Source organism: Lactuca sativa, chromosome 8, assembly GCF_002870075.4.
Source record: "Lactuca sativa cultivar Salinas chromosome 8, Lsat_Salinas_v11, whole genome shotgun sequence".
NCBI lineage: Eukaryota > Viridiplantae > Streptophyta > Magnoliopsida > Asterales > Asteraceae > Lactuca > Lactuca sativa.
The window spans coordinates 8,220,285-8,242,272 of record NC_056630.2 but is presented as its reverse complement, the minus strand read 5'-3'; the positions used below and the strand labels follow the sequence as shown (position 1 = coordinate 8,242,272).

The 21,988-nt window shown below is 32.9% G+C and overlaps 1 protein-coding gene across 1 annotated transcript; it reads left to right on the top strand.

Annotated features, from left to right (window-relative positions):
• The first annotated feature begins 18,674 nt into the window (after positions 1–18,674).
• LOC111876953 (ethylene-responsive transcription factor CRF4) lies at positions 18,675–19,995 on the top strand. Its single transcript, XM_023873514.3, has one exon. It carries the CDS (start codon positions 18,835–18,837, stop codon positions 19,861–19,863), a length of 1,029 nt encoding a protein of 342 aa, XP_023729282.1. The 5' UTR covers positions 18,675–18,834; the 3' UTR covers positions 19,864–19,995.
• The last annotated feature ends 1,993 nt before the right edge of the window (positions 19,996–21,988 follow it).

The following is a 21,988-nucleotide window of genomic DNA, read 5'->3' as shown; positions in this document are numbered from 1 at the left end:
CTGGAGCCTCGGAGTACGCGGGGCGTACGCCTGTATGCGGGGCGTACTCGTCCGAAATCGTCATGGTGTTCGTCATCCGAAGAACTCGAGTGCGAAGTTCGTCATGCTTCGCTGTACGCTGGGCGTACTTCGGATATGCCCGGTGACTCCCCTTCGGATAATACCGGGTTTAATAATTAAATTTAATTATTAATTATTTAATAAACTTCGAAAATTCATATCTTCTTCATACGAACTCTGTTTTCGACGTTCTTTATATCCACACGTAGGTGAGACTACGCTCTACAATTTTCGTTTAGACTCCGTCAGCTAATTTTGAATCTATTTTTATTATTTATTTTTAATAAGCCGGGATAGAAAAACTTCGTTATAAATTCATAACTTCTTCGTTTGACGTTCGTTCTCGCCTAACATTTTATCGCTTCGATACCAACAACGAGACCTTCGATCCTCGTTTAGATTGTTTCGGCTAAAAACCGCTCGATCTCAGATCGAGTATTTCAGGCTGCATACCACTAAGCCGAAACTTCGATAAATCATAACTTCCTCATACGAAGTCAGATTTGGGCGTTCTATATATATTCGGAAACCTCGTTTCAACTACTACAACATTATCCAAAGATATTAAGTTTATTTTACACTTAAATTTTGACGCTTATTCTTATTCTTAATTAATCAAACCACATAATACTCAAATAATACACTCTTATTATTTCAAAACGGGTTACAAAGGTTAACCTAGACTATTATATCAACATTAATGACAGGCCCAGAAACACAGGCGTTACAGTTGGATTAGTGTCTAAGCCCGTAACTATATTTGGTATGTACTTGACCCGATTGTGCATGTCCCTTTTGGGTTGCCTTCACCAGAGCAACTTGACAGAGTGATTTATGAAGAGAGAGGTTATTATGGTTCATTAATATATTATATGAATAATATATTCAAGAGAAGTCATATAGTTTAATTAATATTAGACAAGAATTAATTTTGTGGCTAAAAGACATTAATTAAATAACGGGGACTTAAACTGTAAAATGTGTGATAGTTGAATATTGGGCTGAGAAGCCTTATGGACTAGGCATGGACGAAATTAGGGATGTGTCCATCCTAATTTCGGCCATAAGGGCCCTATTCCAAAAGCTTCCTTGGATTGCTTAAGGCCTAAGTTGTCCATTAGGGTTTTAACAGAAACCCTAGCAGCACAAGTATAAATAGAACCCCAAAGGCATCATATTTCGGCCACTTGAAACCATAGGATTCTTCATAGCCAAAATTGTGCCTCTCCCTTCTCTCCAATATCATCCTCTTGCTTGAGTGTTGTTTGTAAGCCTTTAGAGGAGTGACATTTACGACTCTAAGCTCCAAGACAAGAAGATTCTAGCCATTGTTGAAGAGGTAATCATCTAGATCCGTTTTCATATAGTATTTTTTAAATAGGTATGCTAGATCTAGGGTTCATAAGTCTTGGATGAATTGCATGTTCAATAGAGAAACCTAGATCCACGCTTTAGGGTTTGTATGAGCACATAGGATGTTCTTTTGGCTCAAAACCATCATAAACTGCACCTCATGTAACCAGAACTTACACTTGGAGAACTTAGCATATAGTCTCTCCCTCCTCAAGGTCTCCAATACCTCTCTCAGAAAATCATCGTGCAACTCCTGGTTCTTGGAATAGACCAGTATTTCATCGATAAACACAATCACAGATCAATCTAACATGGATCTGCATACGCGATTCATGAGGTCCATGAATGCGGTTGGAGCATTGGTGAACCCGAAGGGCATCACCAAGAATTTGTAATGACCATAATGAGTCTGAAAGGCTATCTTTTGCATATCCTCCTCTCTGACCCTCGCCTGATGATAACCCGAACGCAAATCAATCTTAGAAAACCAAGATGCACCATGAAGTTGGTCAAATAAACCGTCAATCCTCGGGAGTGGATAACGGTTCTTCACCGTTAGCTTATTCAGCTCCCGGTAGTTGATACACATCCAATGTGACCCATCCCTCTTCCTCACAAACAGGATCGACGCTGCCTATGGCGAATTACTCGGTCGAATGAACCCTTTGTCTAACAGCTGTGTAGACAACTCTTGCATCTCTAGAGGTGCTAACCGATAAGGTGCTTTGGCTATCGGAGCCACACCAGGAACCAAGTTTATCCGAAACTCCACTTGCCTCTCTAGAGGCACTCCAAGCAAGTCATCTGGGAACACATCTAGATATTCCCGAACAACTAGCACATCATCCACAATCACCATACCATTCTCCCGGATATATATAACATAGGTGAAAAATCTAGAACAACTCTGATGAAGATAGCGCCTGGCCTTAACTGTTGAACATAAATTTGGCCCGTGTTTAACACTCTCTCCCTAAACCACCAACTCTCACCCATTAATCATTTCCCCCATTGGGGCTCAACTAATCCATCCCTATAATGGCTTTGCTCTCACGCAGTGGAATCAGAACCAAATCTATCAGATACCGCTCGTTGAACAACTCCAGAACATAGACCCTATGAACCCTAGATAATCGCATAGGAAGATCATCAGCAATATCAACCTATAATGGATAATCCAGCTCCCATGGAGCATCAGCAAACCTCTTGCTGAGCGCAAGAGATACAAAAGATCGGGTAGCCCCCAAATAAAACAATACCAAAGTAGAGATATCGTTCATAAGGAACGATCCTAAAACAAAACACATAAATATAAGCAAAGAAATCAACATAAATAAAGATATAAGGAGAAGATACATACCCGTCACCACATAAGGTGTTGCATGAGCCTCCTCAGTGTTAGCTGAAAAGCCCTGTTCCTCACAACAAGTGCATCCACCTTGCCCCGACGACCATTTGTGTTCCTCAAAGTCGTCGGAGAGGGAGCTACAATCGGTCCCCTGCTGCTAAAATTGGGTAGTTGGCCTTCTTATGCCCCTCTTATTGCAAAGGAAGCATATCAAATTAGATACCTGGGTGGAGGTGGTGGTGGTGGTGGTAGCAGTGCAATCTCTCCTAAAATGACTCATTTTGTCGAACTTTAAACAACCAGAACCAACCACCTTGCACACCCCATAGTGCGTCTTGTCGCACTTACCACAACGGTCCCAGCCCTGTTGGCCTCTCGATCTCGAATCAAAAACTTGAGCCTGTTACCCGCATCCTATGAACCCTAAACTTGTTCCGACTTCCTCTTCCTCTCCATTTCCAAGTCTATCTCCCTCTCTTTGGCTCTCAATATCATATCCTCTAAAGTCCTGCAACTGGATCGGCTCACAAACTACCTAATATCTCTCCTCAGCATCTCTTGGTATCTCTCCTTTTTCATCTCCTCGTCCGCCACATACTGCGGAACCAATAACACCCTGTCACGGAACATAGCAGTGATCTCGGCTACCGTCTCAGTAGTTTGGCGAAGGTCCTTAAACTCCCTCGTCAACTGTTAGACCCCAATCACAGGTGCAAACCCAGCTTGAAATCTTGTCACAAAATCCTCCCAAGTCATCAACTCAATCACCTCGCCCCCAAGGTGTGCCCAACCTCCTCCCACCACTTTTGAGCTATGTCCTTCAAAAGATAGGATGCAAGTTGAGCCTTCGCCTCCTCAGGACAAAGGCTAGATCGGAAGTCACTCCCGAACATTTGCCAATCAACGCCTGCTCGCAATCGATTCCTTATTCCTGAGGAACTCCGGGGATCCATATGCCCAGAATTCACGGAAAGTCAAAGTGTGAGTTCCCATCATCGCAACCATCTCAGAACGAAAAGCACCCAAGCGCTCATCCAAAATCTCTAGGATACCCTCTTTAACTGTGTTGAAGATCACACGAGTCTGCTCAAGAATATTGTGGGTAATCTCTAATGAAATGAACTCCCACATCTGATCATATAAATGTCCGGCCCCAGAGCCTGAACCCGAACCCTCATCGGCACCAAAACCACTACCATATCCTCCTCGAGTGACCACCATACTGAAAATAGACCATTCAAACCATCAACACACACACACAAACACACACACACACACATATATATATATATATATACATACATACATACATACATACATACATACATTAAGGAATCCCACACTCTACAAGTTTTCTGGTATGGTCGTGTATTTCCTTGACTCAAGTACGAATCTTATGCTTCCAGTATTACAAGCCCATACTACCTTCCACATCTATCCGTACTTTCCACAAGGATTGCCCCGAATCCTCCATGTTACACCCGTAGATATACGTACAACCCTCAACAAGACAATGCTCGCAACACCAAATCTCTTCGTAGGTTTTCCTAGGGCAACCCCCACACTACTCTCCACCATCAGATGCAAAAGGAACTCCCCCTAACACCCTATAACTAGCTCACGGATACAATTACATATCACCGCCACCAGATAATTCTTCGAATGAAAGGTCTCACACTATAATGGTTGGACTCAGACAAGAGCTGCGCAATAGAGTTAAAACCAAACCTTCTAAAATTATTTAGTCTCAATAATATGTAACTTAGCATATTCGCTTACTAGTTAGATGAAGTTAATGGGAACTCCTAAAAGCACAAATCAAGCAGCATTCAAGCATCGAGTAATCGGAAACAAGCATAAGCTAATCAGGCCTTCCTATCATTGACTGATACTAGCACGCAAGTCTATAAGATCATAAAGTAGGCATACAAAGGTATCTCTCCAACATTCTATCATGCAATCCTGAGCAGATCCTTAGCCCTAATCTAGCATGTGATTCACAAGTTCACAATTAAAAGCATAACATAAAACATGTATGGGTATTTTGGGAAAACTTACTTAAGTGGAAATCGTGGTGTGTGAGATGCGATCATCCTGAGCTCTTCCCCTTCAATCCGGAAGTACCTAAAACATAAACTGAAAACCGTAAGCATGATGCGTAGTAAGTTCCCCAAAATACCTCATACCATACATATAAAATATACAATGGACCATGCCCAACAACCATCGGGCCCCGCTCGGAACAAATCTGTCAGAATATGAGATGGGCACCGCCCATCACATTCATCAATCCCCTCTCGGTATCAGGCCCCGCCCAACATTCATACATACACATAAACATATGGAAGAATCACTAAGATAAATAGCATACAATACACCTATCAGGCCTCGCCTGGCATCATACCCCACCCAATATACATATCACATACTACATATGCAAAAGTCACACGGTCAACTAGCATCATAATCATAATTAATCATGGGCCGACATTGGTGCCTTCGACCCGTCAAGCAGAGTGAGGAGACTCACCTCAAACTGCTGAAAATCAGATAAATGTTCGGACTGCTAATCCAAAAAAAATCCTCGTGCTAATCAATCAAATAAAACCCCAATTAATGATTGAGCCATAAACCATCACTAGGAATCTCATTTATTTGTCCAACTCCTAGGGTAAAAGACCATTTTACCGTGACATCCCCAATTTAACGGCCAGAAAAGACCGATTTGTTTATGCTTTATTTTTAAAATCAGAGTAATCTTTTAAAAGAAAATAGTTGCGGAATTTGTTCCCAAAACAAAATTATGATAAGAATTTATCAAAGCATTTCTTTAAAGAAATGTATTTTCATTATATAAAAAAATCTCGAGATGTCATGTTCAATACAGACCAAAAGCATAAACAGAACAAAGCAGACCTTACAACAGTTGTTCATAACTACTGACCTATAATCCAAAATCTCTGATTATGTCATCCAACTTATGCTCTCGTGTCATAACCTATAATACAAAAAAAATCTGAGTGGGTTAGGCTAGGGAGCCTGGTGAGCGTATAGGGTTTCCATCCCACAATGTTATATCATATATTTATATATATAGAACATTCAAACTTGTACAATTTCACCATAAAAGGCAACTCTTATCCCACCCCATCGATCCTCACAATGACACGATCTAAACTCTCGTATCTAAAATTTTCCTCTTTACCTGATCCCTACTCACGGATCTAAAACTACCCTCTTCACCTGATCCATACTCACGGATCTAAAACTAACCTTTTCACCTGATCCATACTCACGGATCTAAAACTAACCTTTTCCCCTGATCCATACTCACGGATCTAAAACTAACCTCCTGATCTGATCCATACTCCCGGATCAATAATTGTACCCAATCCATACTCACGGAATAGGGACAATTAACTATACCTTAATCCTGATCTGATCCATACTCCCAGATCAAAAATTGTACCCAATCCATACTCACGAAATAGGGACAATTAATTATACCTTAATCCTGATCTGATCCATACTCCCGGATCAATAACTGTGCCCAATCCATACTCCCGGACTAGGGACATTATGTTAGTCTTAATCCATACTCCCGGACTAATAACAAGTTTTATCTCTTTACCTGATCCATAATCTTGGATCTAAAACTGACCTCTTGGTCTGATCCATACTCACGGATCTAAAACTAGCCTCTTGATCTGATCCCTACTCACGGATCTAAAACTAACCTCTTGATCTGATCCATACTCACGGATCTCATCTACCCATGTCCTACCCAACATATTTGTAGTTACAAAATACATATACAGTTTAACTCATTAAAACCTATATAGCTCATCCATTCCACCAACATCTAAAATAAATAACAATATATAAACACATAGCACGTATTTCATAGCAAATACTTCATACTTATGTGTTAGAAGAAAGAAAATATACACTCACTTGATCAGAAGATGGTCGGACAGCACTACGGCTCTAAGAGTAGTGAAACCGGGATATCTTCACACACCGGGTTTCTCACGGATAGAGCTTCGGCTCGGAAACTCTTTTCTTCTCGGGATCTTCGGAGCGTCGGGACTCACTTCGGGTCTCGGGATGATATTGGGGCTTTGGGGGTATTTCTTTGTACGTAAATCGATGCAATATGGGTGAGAGATGAGAGAATGAGCAACCAAACTCGGTTGGCCCTTGATTTCTATTTATAGGGCAAATTTCTCATTTTCCACGCCGTGGGCTTGGTCGTCACTGCATGCGTCATCGCAAGTTGGGTCTGGCAGACTCCAGGATGCGTCAGAAAACATGTCACGTCATGGGCACTGTTTCCACGTCATGGCCACTGGCACAACTTTGGGGTTCACGCCCCGAACTTCAGAAATTCATAACTTTCGCATACAAACTCCATTTTCGACGTTCTTTATATCGACGCGTAGGTAAAAACAAGATCTACAACTTTCATTCAGACTCCATCGGCTACTTTTGTCTTTATTTTTATTATATTATTTTTAGTAGGCCGGAAGAGGAAAACTCCGTTATAAACTCATAACTCCTTCGTCTGACGTCTGTTTTCGTCTGTCTTTCCGTCGTTGAACTACTATCGATGAGATCTTCAATTCTCATTTAGATTGTTTCGGCTAAATATCGCTCGATCTCATATTCGAACTTCGGGTTGTACACTGCTAAGCCGAAACTTCGAAAAATCATAACTTTCTCATACGAAGTCAGATTTAGACGTTCTTTTTATGCACACTCACGGTTTAACGTATTCTACAACTTTTATTTAGATTGAGAAGGCCAAATATCGCTCTAACATAAATTCACTATTTACGTCGCGCTATGTCATGCCGGTTCATTATAACTCGGATTTCGGCGCTCTTTATATGTACGGAATCCTTGTAACATATACTATAACTTAGTTAAGATTAATCCTTCTAAATAATCTTCCATAAAAAAGTCATTTTTAATGCTTATCGTCTCTAAATTGACTAGCCCTGATCTACAGGCGTTACAATTATCACCCCCTTATGATGATTACGTCCCGAAATCATTAATAAAATAGGGCTTGCAAAATGATTCCAATCTTCTGACTTAAGTCAGATGTTACACCAAACTCGATTCTCAAAACCACGTAACAAACTCATCGCAGTCAGACTCAATTTGTCATGACTGTTAGGGTCAGAATAACAACCCTCTTACTAGTCATTACCGAAACAATGGTAATGACATACATGAATAAAATGGAATCAATTACTAGTTTCTTGGTAACCTTGCGACTTTCCTTGATCCAAGCGTGAGTCCTGTGCTTCCGGTAGCATAGATCTCTACTACCATTCACACCAACTCATACTTGTCCCAAATATTGTCTCTTAGTCCCCAAGTCCTAAAATCACAAAGCAACTTAACACATACATGTGTCCAAAAAATCATAAAAATTTTCCTAGACTCTACTAGGAATTCTTCCATGCGTATCTCCAGTCATCAATCTTGCTTCACCTTAGTTGGTGGTGGAAACACCAAACGATAGGACAACTTCATGGATTTCACCCATCGTTCCATCATCCTGCCAATCGAAGGTGTACTTCAGACGTACCGTACTCCTCTAAACGTATATTCTAAAGGAAAGATAGCACTCTTATGATATCTTCCGATATGTGTCATTCACTATCATAAGCCTTTTTATTTCCTCCATATACTCAACTCTCTACGAGTCTTCACCATGACCTTTCGTACACCCAAGCAGACGTTCAGTGTACTGGGCGAGAATTCAAGATAGGAAAGCTTCATTTACGATAAATGTATAAATCTCCTTATCACTCTGATATGTTTTCATGCTAGTTCTAATATCATATTCGTATGCTTAGAATCCTAAACACATAAGGTTTCCAGATCCGGTCGGCAATAGACCATATATCCGAACAAACAATTTCATATATGGCAAACATATAACATTTAGCATATAAAAGCATTTTAGGCAACTTTCCTAAAATATACTAGTGCTCGTGTCTTAAAATATGGTAGACACTCATCTCACAATGAGGCCTAGAGCCCATTATTGGCCCAAAGTAAAAAGGACCAGTGGCCCAACAAGGCCTAAAACCCTAATAGTCCAAATATGGCCCAAAACACAAAAGTCAACAAAAGTCAAAGGCAACTGAGTACGCCCGGCGTACTCAGACTTACGCCCAACGTACACCTTCTTTAGCCAGTACACACAGCGTACGAGGTGGGTACTCCCAGCGTACTCCACAACAAGACCAACTTGCCATTAAGTGTTGCATCTATTAAGCCACTATGTTAAATCCTCAGATCTGATCCTAAATGATGTCATAACACATAAAGTTGGCAACTTTACACCCTTTCATGACTTAATGGGACTCAATACTAAAAAAGAACCATAATAATAACCCTAACTCATGCATTGTCCAAGATAACTCATCACGATTACATTTTATGAACATGGGACATCAAAAATGCCAAGATCTACAATCTTTAGCTTTTGGAATAACTCATACTCTCAAGCATGACTTAAAGAACCATAAAAGCATAAAAACAAGCCCTAACTAGATCTATCAAAATAACCATCAAGTTAAGAGATTTATACCTCCAAAAGCTTGCAAAGTTGATGAAGATTTTGGATCTTCAAGCTCCAAGTCCACCAAAGCTTCACCACCAAGTTTCACTTCCTTCAAAGGATCTAAAAACACCACAAGATCACAACAATTGCTCACAAACACTCAAATGGAGGCTAGGGTTTCATTATTAGTGGTTGGATAGGTAGAGGCTAGTCATAAGAGACTCTAGTTGCAACTTAACGTGTTTAAATAGGGCACAAAACCTAAAAATTAGGGTTTGTCCTTGCCTACCGTACGCCCCTCCTACATGGGTGACTCCACGATCCGGATCTACGAGCCAGTACGCCCAATGTACTCGGCTAGGGACCAAATTGGCAAGGAGTTTTAGAATGAAGGGCTTAAAGGGAAAAACCTGAAATGCATTGTTGTAGGTTCACTCTACACTAAGTAGTTCATTGAAACTAGATGATATTATGTACGTTGTGCAGATATAATTAAAATATTGATAAATATATTTTATTAAAATAAGTATATCTTTATTAATAACTTATAAATTAATAATCTTACATTAATTTAATATAAAACATTCTAAGTATTTTAAACAAATGATAACAAATATAAACATTAAAAATGATAACATATATAAATATTAAAACCACATTATCTTAATAGCAGTTATATGTGAGTTGTAAATGAAAATAAGAATAACCTCAGTTTAGATAGGCATATTTTATGATGATATTATTTTAATGAAATATATTTATAGGTTATGTGTGAATTTGAAATTTTGATGTAAATTTTATAAATAACAATTTATTTAAACCTTTATTATTTTTAAATAATTTTAAAACTATCCTTTAATGTACGTTTTATATTTAACATTATATTTAAATTAATTATATCAAATTTAAAATCATATTTAATTTAACAAATTAAGTATATTATATTAAAAATAAAAACCTAATATCGAAATTACAATAATAATGGATTTAATGTATTAATTTAAAAAGAAGTTGAAAAGTTGAAGGTTTCACATGAATGTGATGATAGAAAATAGTCTCTATTGCGTGTGTGTGTGTGTGTTTTAGGTGAGGATAAGCGTGAGACAGAACCGATACCGACCGGTACCGTTCTCGATTTCCCGAAACCAAATTTGATCGAAAGTAAATCTCGAATACATAACCGAATTAACATTGCCGGTACTGATGATATCGAATCCCAAATTTGATGATTTTGGAGTATCGAGTATTGTCCCATATTTTAAAAATCGGTACAGTTCGATACCGGTTCCAATACGTGATCAATATTTGGTACAAATTGTTAATCCATAGTGTTAGAAAATCAATAATGCACTGAATTCTATAGATTTCAAAAGATTATCACATCATTATTTTATATTTCATACAAACTTTATCAGATTTTCTTACAGTGTCTTTAAACTCTATAAAATTTAATTGAACATATTTAAATATTTATTCAAGTATTAGAAAAAAAATCTCCATTAAAAAGATCAATGATCATAAACTCCAATATCATAATCTCCTGTAATAGAGTTTGATCAATTAAATAACAATAACAAGTAGATTTGTAGTAAAATTCAAATCTTTTAATAACTCATCATTATAAATGTTTTTAGGAATAATAACATAAAAAACACACCATATTCTGTCATTTTTTTTTTCATTTAACCATCAAATTTTAACTTTTGTTAAAAACACAGATCATTTTTTTTTTCATTTAACCATCCAATTTTAACTTTCGTTAAAAACAAGATCAATTTTTAGATTAAAGATTTATCACCACCAACATGATGTGTCAACGTCGGTCAGATATATTGCCGTGTTTTTCTTCTAAATAAATCCCCTCTATTTAAATAAAAAAATCATCATGACCATTATACGGCTTTTTTAAATTTAAGTCTTATTTTTATTTTAAAATTTTATATACTAAATCTTGTAATCTTTTGCCATCTACAAACATGGATATATATATATATATATATATATATATATATATATATATATATATATATATATATATATATATATATATATATATATATATATATATATATATATATATATATATATATATATATATGTTCAATTGAGAAAATAAAAAAGGTTGAGAATGGGGGAATCATTCTAAGCCACTCATTTATCTAAGCATAAAAAGACACGGTAACAAACTTGTAAATATGTTAATAACCTTCAATGTCAAATACGTAACTTTAGAGAATTCGATAACAGTTCGTTCATCTTCAAAATTTCTCCTCCAACCTTCAATAATCATCCAAATTTCTTCAACTAAACCATCATCAATGTCATCTAGTGTTAATCAATCATCAATATTCGTAGCTGGGATGTCCGTCGTTCAAGACAAATTCGCAACCCAAATTCATCAATTTCATCAATTTGTTAAAGTTTGGAACTGGAATTTCCCAGATTCGCAAACGAAATCAGTTGGAATCGGAATTTCTTCGCTGTTCATGAAATTGGAATCGAAGTTCTGGACTCGCAGTCACGGTCGACATTGAAGGACTCAGAATCGGTACTCACAGGTTCCCAATCGGATTTTTGGAAATCAAAATCAAAATGAGAAATCGATCAAACATAGGTGTCGCATCTGAAGTCGAAATCGGAAGTATATGATGATTTGGAATTGATAACTTGATGTTTTTAACATTTTTTTAAAATAGTTAACTTGTATGCATTCCAACTGTTTGATGATATGCATAAACTAAATTACCACATTATATTCATATGTGAATATGTTTTTTCACTTGAATCTGTATATGATTATTAAAACAAAAAAATGAATATGCAAGTTTGTATGTTATTCATATGTGTATAACATATAAAAATTATATATATTTGTGAAAACACATTGTAATATTCATATGTGAATATACCGTGTAATATTCATAAGTGAATATATAATCTAATATTCACAAGTGAATATACTATGTAATATTCACATGTAATATACCATGTAATACTATGTAATATTCATATATGAAAATATTATCTAATATTCATAAGTGAATATACCATCTAATATTCACAAGTGAATATACTATGTAATATTCACAAGTGAATGAATCGTCAAATATTTAAATATAAATATACTATGTTTAGTATATGCTATATTCATATATGAATGATACTTAAAATGTAAAAAAAAAAAATTAATCATAGTTTTTATTGATAAGTGAATAACGAATGTACTGTAGAAAAAACTTGATTCATTTTTATTCACTTATCAATAACGATAGCTGAAAATATAAAAAAAATTTATTTTATTTTAAAACTATATCAATATTAATGTCTATTTGTAGAGAATAAAAAATCATGAATTTTGGTATATTTAAAATAATTTTTCGATAAAAATAGCCTCTTAAAAATTTAAAAAAACGAAAAAAACTATGATTTTGTATATATTAAGGTAATGTTTAGCATAGTTTAAGGAAACATGTTTTGTTGGAGAACACATGTCTATTCTTTTCCCATTTCCGCTGGTACGACGGAGACTTTTGCGGCAAAAATAAATGAGTGGCTCAGAATGATTCCCCCATTCTCAACCTTTTTTTTTTCTCAATTGAACTCTCCCTTATATATATATATATATATATATATATATATATATATATATATATATATATATATATATATATATATATATATATATATATTAAGGAAAACAAAAAAAACCTAAAAATCATAAAAATGCATAAAAAAATACCTAGACATCACGAAACCTTTTTTTATACTTTACACATCAAAAAATTGCAGCTTTTCTTAAAATTTCGCTGGAAAAAAAATAAAAAATCAAATTTTTTTTATAAATTTTTTTTATTTTTTCAAAAAAAAAATTTCAGCAATTTTGTGTTAAAAGGTGCGATTTTTTCAAAAAAAAAAATTCAAAATTCTTTATGTGATCTTTAAGTATTTTTTTATGTATTTTTATGATTTTTAGGGTTTTTTGTTTTCCATAAAACCTATATATATATATATATATATATATATATATATATATATATATATATATATATATATATATATATATATATATATATATATATATATATATATATATATATATCTCAAATGTTTCTAATATCTATTGTGTGAATTTAAGATTGATTTTGTAGCAATGATTTTAGTTATTTTAACAAAATAATTAATGCATATTAAATATTGAAGATTTAATTAATACTCATATATATATATATATATATATATATATATATATATATATATATATATATATGTCAAATTTAAAGTTTTTTTTTTTGTAAGTCATTATGTTTCGGTTTCTATCATTTTGTTTCGTTTTTTTATTAAAAAAACTTTGAAATTTGGTTTCTATAAAAACATTAAATTTTTTAGACTATATCACAGAAGCGGTCCATATGCCTGTATAAAAGTTGCATTAACTAGCTGAATTATAGAAACCAAATTTTAGGGTTTGGTTTTTCAATGCACAAAAAAAATTGAATAATTTTTCAACCAAAAAATGAAAACTAAATTATAGAGACAAAAACCAAATGATTTTTAACCCAAAAATTTGAAACTAATTATAGAAATCAAAACCGAATGTTTTAAAAAAACAAACTTTTTATTTTGGCATCAATATATATATATATATATATATATATATATATATATATATATATATATATATATAGATAGTTAGGTTCAAATGTTTCTAGCAATTATTGTATGCCTAAATGCACCAATGAGAATTCAAGAAATAATAAATAGTTAAATAAATCAATAAAGGGTATTTTGGACCTTTTGTACTTTTAATTAAGGAAATAATTTAATTGAAATCTTGCAATTAAGGAAATAAAGTAAATACATTTGACATAGTCTCTCTCTATCCTCTTTTATATTTCCTATGGTTCTTCTTTTTCACCTACAAGGAGGATGAAATCAAAATGAGGAGGCTGTAACCTTTGCTTAAGTCGTTGCTGATGTCTACCCTTCACTTTCGTTTCCCGCCTGGTACATGTCGCTCAACTCTTCCTGTCCTCCAATAAGAATGAATATGGATGACATTTTTAGAAGACTTCAAAGATGGGTTTGCTTCAACCGCCTCAATTAGCTATCTAAAAGTGAGTCACTCTCTCTTTTCCAACGCCATTTCATTTGGTTTTATGTTTTTACGGTCGTTTCCCAGTGTTCATCAATAACTCAATTTCATCTCTTTTTTTTGTAATTTTCCCCTTATATTGGTTCTCGTAACAGCTTTAATTTGAAGAAATTGAAGGAATTAGAAGTTGTTCATCTATCGATTCTATAAGATGTATGGGATTTGAGATCTTGATGTGGCTAGGTAAGAGCTTTTGTTGGTCCACCACATGTTCGATGAAATGCTTAACAAAAAAATATTGGGTTAAACCTGATGACAATGAATCCAGTTTCAACTATTAACTTAAGATCTATCCACATGATGGAAACTTGAAAGGTGAATGTGGTGTGTAGGGGAAAACCTTTCACAACTCGACATTTCCTACCTATTATCTTTCTTTGTTTATTTCTTCATAATTTATTTAATGTAGCTCAATTTATGGGTTTTTATTCAAATTAGTTCTCAAGCTATCATATGTGACTGAGTTTGAGTTTTTATTTGATTGATTTTGTTGTAGAGTCAAGACAAGGGTTGTTGGTGACAATCAATTATATGAGGGCATTACCGCATCATCATTATAATGAAAGAGTGAAGCAGGTCGTACTAGACAGGTAAAGCCACTAAAGCACTCATTAAAATCATTTTGTTGACTTGTAAATTCTTTCAGAATGTTTATGCATATAGAAGAAAAGACTAAGATTTAAGTTCATTATGTACTGTATTCTATGAGAATAAATTTGGTTTATATTCTTGTTATTCGTCTCGATTCTTATAGAATGACATCCTAAATAATGAAACATTACATTCTTTCATAATAATATACATTGCAAGTTTAAGCATGATTGTTAATGTTGGTTTGTAGAAATTATAGTTATATTGTATTTGAATGTATATCACATTCTATTAGAATTTATTGTTTTATTCTAATTAATGCACTGGAATTTTTAATATTTGAAAGTTGATTATGTTTTCCTTGTGAATTTAGGTTTTGAAGAGGTTACCATTAATGTGGAATATGAAGAAAACATGGAGAACGATATTTGTATTCTAAGAGAATGTATTCTGTCAGAATCTATTCTGCCAGAATAGATTAGTGTTTTTGTTAGATTTTGATGTTTTCTTTTTTCTTTTTTAACCATTTTTAGTTTTAATCTTTAAGAATAAATGTAATCCTTAAACCATTATTGGTCATAATTTTTTGAGAATGATTGTAATAATTGCTTAGTCTTTTTGTTTACGGATGAATGTAAATAGTGATTCTTAAAGAATAAAATCTGTATTCTTTAGAAAATGTTATTCTTGATAATATGTTGTATAATTCTTTAATCATGTTTAATATAAAAAAGTATTTTGAATGAAACAATATTCTGCAAGAATAAAACCGCAAATATATTTACTAGTTTATTGTTGACTTTTTGTCATTCTGACAAAATAAAATCGGTTATTAGTAAAAGTAATATTAAAATTTAATTTGAATTAATTTAAAAAATTCAGATTTTTCAAAAATAAGGGAATTAATGATCCCTTAAAATCCGAAAATTTCTTTTTAAAATAGATTAATTGACCAAAATACCATTTTGCTAAAATTTATGTGATTATATGATACATGTTACCCTATTGTACTATCATAGACCATCAGATCATGACCTTTGATTATATTCCATCCGATGGTCCATATATGTACATTAAGGTATACAATACTTACTAGAAACAAAATAACATAACCATATATATATATATATATATATATATATATATATATATATATATATATATATATATATATATATATATATATATATATATATATATGTTTTATACAAGGAAAAAAAGATTATAACTTTTGATGTATTAGCTTTTTTGAAAAATAAGCCCTAAAGAAGTTAAACAAAACAAAAAACGGATAATGGTAGCCATGATATTTTATTTTTACTTTTGAAAATAAGGTTAGTTTTTTTACAAAAAGAAAAGAAAAAGCATTACATGTTTGAGTGACATTTAAATATCATATTTTTTTTTTTTTTGGAATAAATTTTTTATTTTTTAGAAAAGTGAGCGAGTATTTAGCACAAATTAAAATTGTTTGGTTAAACCGATAAAATAACAAAGATTCTTATTTTTTGTTTTTCAAAAATATTGTAATAAATTAACAAATTTATTTCTCATATGAAAAAGTATCTATTTATTGATTTTTGTTAAAACCCTACCCACCAAGAATTTATTAATTGAGTTTTATAGAATATGCTTGGCAATTTTAGATATTCAATGGTTCTTTTAACTAGTTATTGAGTGCGTGCTTTTCCACGAGGTTTTACGTGTTTTTGTTACGTATTAGATGTGAGAATTGATTAAATCAATATAACATATCACACTTTCTTGCATTCTCATACATATAAGATAATAGAAAATCATATATATATATATATATATATATATATATATATATATATATATATATATATACACACACACACACACACACACACACACACACACACACACTACGGGTGATAAATACGAAAGTTTAGAAAATGAAAGTGGTAAGAGTTACATTTTACAAAGTTCAAGTTGATCAAATGAAAATTCAAATAATAAAAAACGTATTATATATGACTTGACTCATATGTAGAAAACGTACATTAAAATAACGACGAAAACATAATTTTTTTTTTTAACTCGAAACATATACAAACTCGACTTTTAATACGTCCAAACGTTGACTACCTTTAATTTATACATACACCTACATAAAGAAAATAAAGAAAATCATATTACATATACTACAGGGGATAAACACGATTAGAAAATAAAGGTGATAAGATTGACATTTTACAAAGTTCAAAGTTAAAAGAGTCAAACTAACATTTAAAAAAAAGAGGGGCGGAAAAATGTGTTTTACAAATTAGAAGACTATATAGATAGATATAAAAGCTTAGAAAACAAAGGTGGTGAAAATGGTATTTTACAAAGTTAAAGATGGAGAGGATGAAATTGATATTTTGAAAAGTAAAGAGGTGAAAATATTATTTTATAAAATAGAAGGGTTGAAAATGATAGATTATACAAAATTAAGGGATTTAAATTATACTTCATGCATTGAGTTCATTTTATATTGTCATTGAGAATGGTATATTATTAACTAAGTTATTCTTCACAAACTATAACTTACCATTTATATATATACATATACATATATATATATATATATATATATATATATATATATATATATATATATATATATATATATATATATATATAATGTGTTTCATATTCCTTTTTCGTAGAGTCTTTTTTTTTTTGTTACTCAAAATATGGTTGAACCGGTCTTTTATATTTTCCATCTGAAAATGATGGTTTTATAAAGAGAAAGAGGTGGCGAATGCAGAGGTGGCACAGGTGGAGATTTGAGAATCAGAGAAGATGAAGACAAAGATGGCTATGTGAGATGACATCGGCGGTGGTTCGAGGAGATGAAGGCGATTCTAATTCTATTTGATGAAAACGTAGGAGTTTTAGTAGACGTGTTCGACGAGTTGGTTATGACAAACCACAATGACCAATCGTGTAATATTGTCTATGTTGAATTTCTACTTTATATAAAAATCAAATTTAGTATTTTTACATCATTTTTACGTTTATTCCGTTAAAAATGTTAACTCTTCGAGATTATTTTTGAACAATATGATTTGTGTTTTCAATACTATGATATGGAAGCGGGGCAACAAAATGTAATATCTTGTATTTTCAATTAATTGAAAAAAGTATATATGTTTCAATGTTGAAAAGATTTTCTTTAACAAATTTGCATATTTATTTGTTTTTATTGTTACATAAAATTGCTTGAATTGGTTATGATATACCTAATTGTATCTTATAAATAGATATTTTATATGTATTTAGCTATTTAATATTTAAATGTATAAAATATATATTTATAAGATAGAATAAATCTTCTATTAAAACATGTACGTTGTATAGTTGGAAACAAAAAGCAACTTTAATAGCATTTAATTATTTAGTTCTTTAAACGTCTAATGTGAACATGTTTATTTACAAAATCAAAAATTAAAATAAGACAACTAATTTACATTCGGTATAAAACAACTAATATATACTATGAGACTATAGTATCTTCCTTTTGAATATCTTTTTTTCTTTTATTTATTTAATAAATATCCAAAAACTGTTCTTTAGCTCAGATGTCTCCTATAAATCTGCAATTTCTCGTGTTTCTTACCAACTTTCAACTATTGGGTCTTCTTCCTTCTCAATTCTTTTTCAATTTCAAACGATCATCGTTTCTATTCAAGTTATACCAATTCCCCCCCTTTTTGGATTCAACTGAAATCAATAGACATGGATGACTACTACATGTTATGTCCGATAAAACAAACAGAGCATAAAAAAGTTATAACAATGGCGATTCCGGAGATAACAACTAAGTTTTCCGTTCAAGAAAACAAACCACCTGAAAGACTTGTACGGATATCAATGACAGATCTTTATGCAACTGATTCTTCCAGTGAAGAAGAAGACGGAGGTTTCGTACGGCGGCGCGTAAAGAAGTATGTCAATGAGATTAACATACAAACGACGTGCAGAACTGCGGTGGAGGTTGAGAACTCCAAGAAGACGACTGGAAATAGGGAGTCAGGTCTTCAAGCTAAGCAGAAGCCAATGAAGACGACTAAAACTCCGGTGAACAATGGGAGGAAGTTCAGAGGGGTGAGACAAAGACCTTGGGGTAAGTGGGCGGCGGAGATTAGGGATCCGGCGAGACGTGTCCGGTTGTGGTTGGGGACTTATGAAACGGCGGAGGAGGCTGCCAGGGTGTACGACAACGCCGCTATTAAACTCCGTGGTCCTGATGCTTTGACAAACTTTAGCAATCCGCCGATTGAGGAAAACCCACCGCCGGTCAATATTCCGTCGACGTCCGGGTATGATTCAAGCGAAGAGTCGCACAACCTTCTCTCTCCAACTTCCGTTCTCCGGTTTAGTAGCACCAATAACGACAATAGTAACAGTTACTCAAAAGAAGCACTTGAACCGGTCAAAGAAGCTGAAGAGTGTCAGTCAACAAACCTATTTGACCCGGTTAATGAGCTTGACCCGAATGCTAATTTAGTAGTTGACAAGACAGGGTTGGATCCTTTTGGAGATGTGCCATTCTTGAATAATCTTTTCGATTTCCAATCACCCGACTTAACTCAATTTGGTGATGGAGCTCCATTTAATATGATGGTTGATGATTTCGGGTCACTTGACTCGATTGATTTTGATAATTATGTTAGCTTATCGTTTTGTGAAAATTTCAAGGATCCAATTTATGATATTGGCTCACTTTCGACTTTGGAAGTGGTGAATTACTTCCAAGACCTTTAAGAAGGCGTTTTTGGTTTAGATTGTTTTTGAAAAGATTTGAAGGTTGTTGGAGCCTATAATCCATCAAATTTTGTGATAATATGAGATATATTTATATTTATATTTGATAAAACTGCAAAAAATATATAAGTCCTTTGCTTTTCCATTTTTTTTTTTGAATTTGAGTTTGAGTCTAAAAGTTTCCAGTTTTCAAAAAATATTTTTTTGGTATCAATTTATTATAGATTTGGTCTTTAAAATTAACAAAAATCTGTCTAATCCACTAAAACCTAATAAAATATCAATTTATTCTTCATTTGGTGTTTTTTAAGAGTAAATTATTTTAGTCAATAAAGTTTATACATTTGGTCTTAGTTTTGTCTTTTTCTATTTTCGTAAGAGTAAATTTTACACTATTGATCTCTATGGTTGAAAAATCCATTAGATATACTCCTTACACTAGTTATTGTCATGATCCTTCATTAATCATTAAATATGCCTAAAATAATAAAAAAATTTAATTAATAAACAAAAGGCTCCACCAATATGCACCATCTAGACTTGGCAATAGTGTTATTTGTGCGAACCAACATTCATTCAAACCCTTTTAATAAATTTAAAATTTGATCAAAATGTGTTCCATAATCTCATGTTTTGCATAATTAAATTTATATCTTTATCCATCAAATCAACATATATTCAAACTTATCCTGTAACCTGTAAATTGTTTGAATTATCACACATATTTTACTTAATTCTTAAAATAATATTTCATTAATAAAACAAATATTGACTTAGAAAACGCATTACATACTCATAGACTTTCGATTGAAACTAAAATCATTATTGTAGTAACTTTTGATTGATTTTTAACTGTCTATTGTAATGATAGAGAATACAAATTGCAAACTTTCTTCTAATTGGTAAATAAATTTATTGAATAATATTTAGTAGGCTTCCTACGCTTAATCTAGTGATATTTAGTCATAAAAATGTTGGTAATTGGTAATATTTAGTAGGCTTCCTACGCTTAATCTATGTATTTCCGACATCTATTCATGATAGATGACCACGAAGGAGGATATATTAATGTAATAATACTTAGAATGTGTCTATACCGTGGTTTCACACCAATGAAGCCCAACCCAGTTGGGAAAGAGGTATAGAGTTTATAACAATTGAAGGGAAGGTGGAGAGTTTGACTCCCATTGGTGGTCTCTCATGAAGAATTTTCTTTTGGAATCCCATTAAAAATAATGAGAGTTTGTCCTGTAAAGGAGCTTGAATCCAGGCTTCCGCTTGGTGCTTGCTCGTTCCAAAAAAATTATATAGTGGTTTCACTTTTGACTATTGTTTTGATAAATGATTGTCGACCCTCTTATAATTAAAACTTAACTTTAATGTTTTAAGTTGAAATGTTGGGACCTTTTATGTGCGAGTGATGTTTGAATATTTGGAAAAATGATTAAATAGTTTAGCTTATATGAGGGGTGTTTCAAAGATTAATGATACATAAAGCCTAAAACGAATCAACGATGTATTATGCTAAATAAGAGTGATAGCAACAATGATTGAACAAATCAAGATTAAGGACACAGAAAACCAAAGTACAAATCAACGATCATATTTTGAAGTTAGTTCGTTCTTAAGAGGGTAAAAAAGGCAATCAAATTGAGGAGATCGCCGAAGAAGAACCTGCCACATGGCTTTTTTAAACATGGTAAATCTTAAGTACTTTCGACTTAACCAAATGAGTTGCGTCAAAAAATCCAAAACTAGACGAAAATAATTAAAATCTACGATAATTAAGCTCTCTCATGACTTCTATAAAATAAAACTGGCAAGAAAACGATAAAAAGGAAGAAGCCTCCTATCAATTGGACCATATTTTCTGTTTAGCGGATCCGAGATCCGAGTAGAGATGCATTAAAGTATGGTTTATCAGAAACCATAATTTTTAGAATCCGAATTGAATCATATTTTCTAATATTGCATTCCAAATATATTTGAGCCGGATAATTTTGGGTTTTGGGTTGAAAATTATCGGATTTATCTGAAGATTGATTTTTTTATTGGAAAATATCTAGATTTTTTTGAATCCGGATGATTTTATGGAAATTTTTTTGCGTGACCGGTTCATATCCTT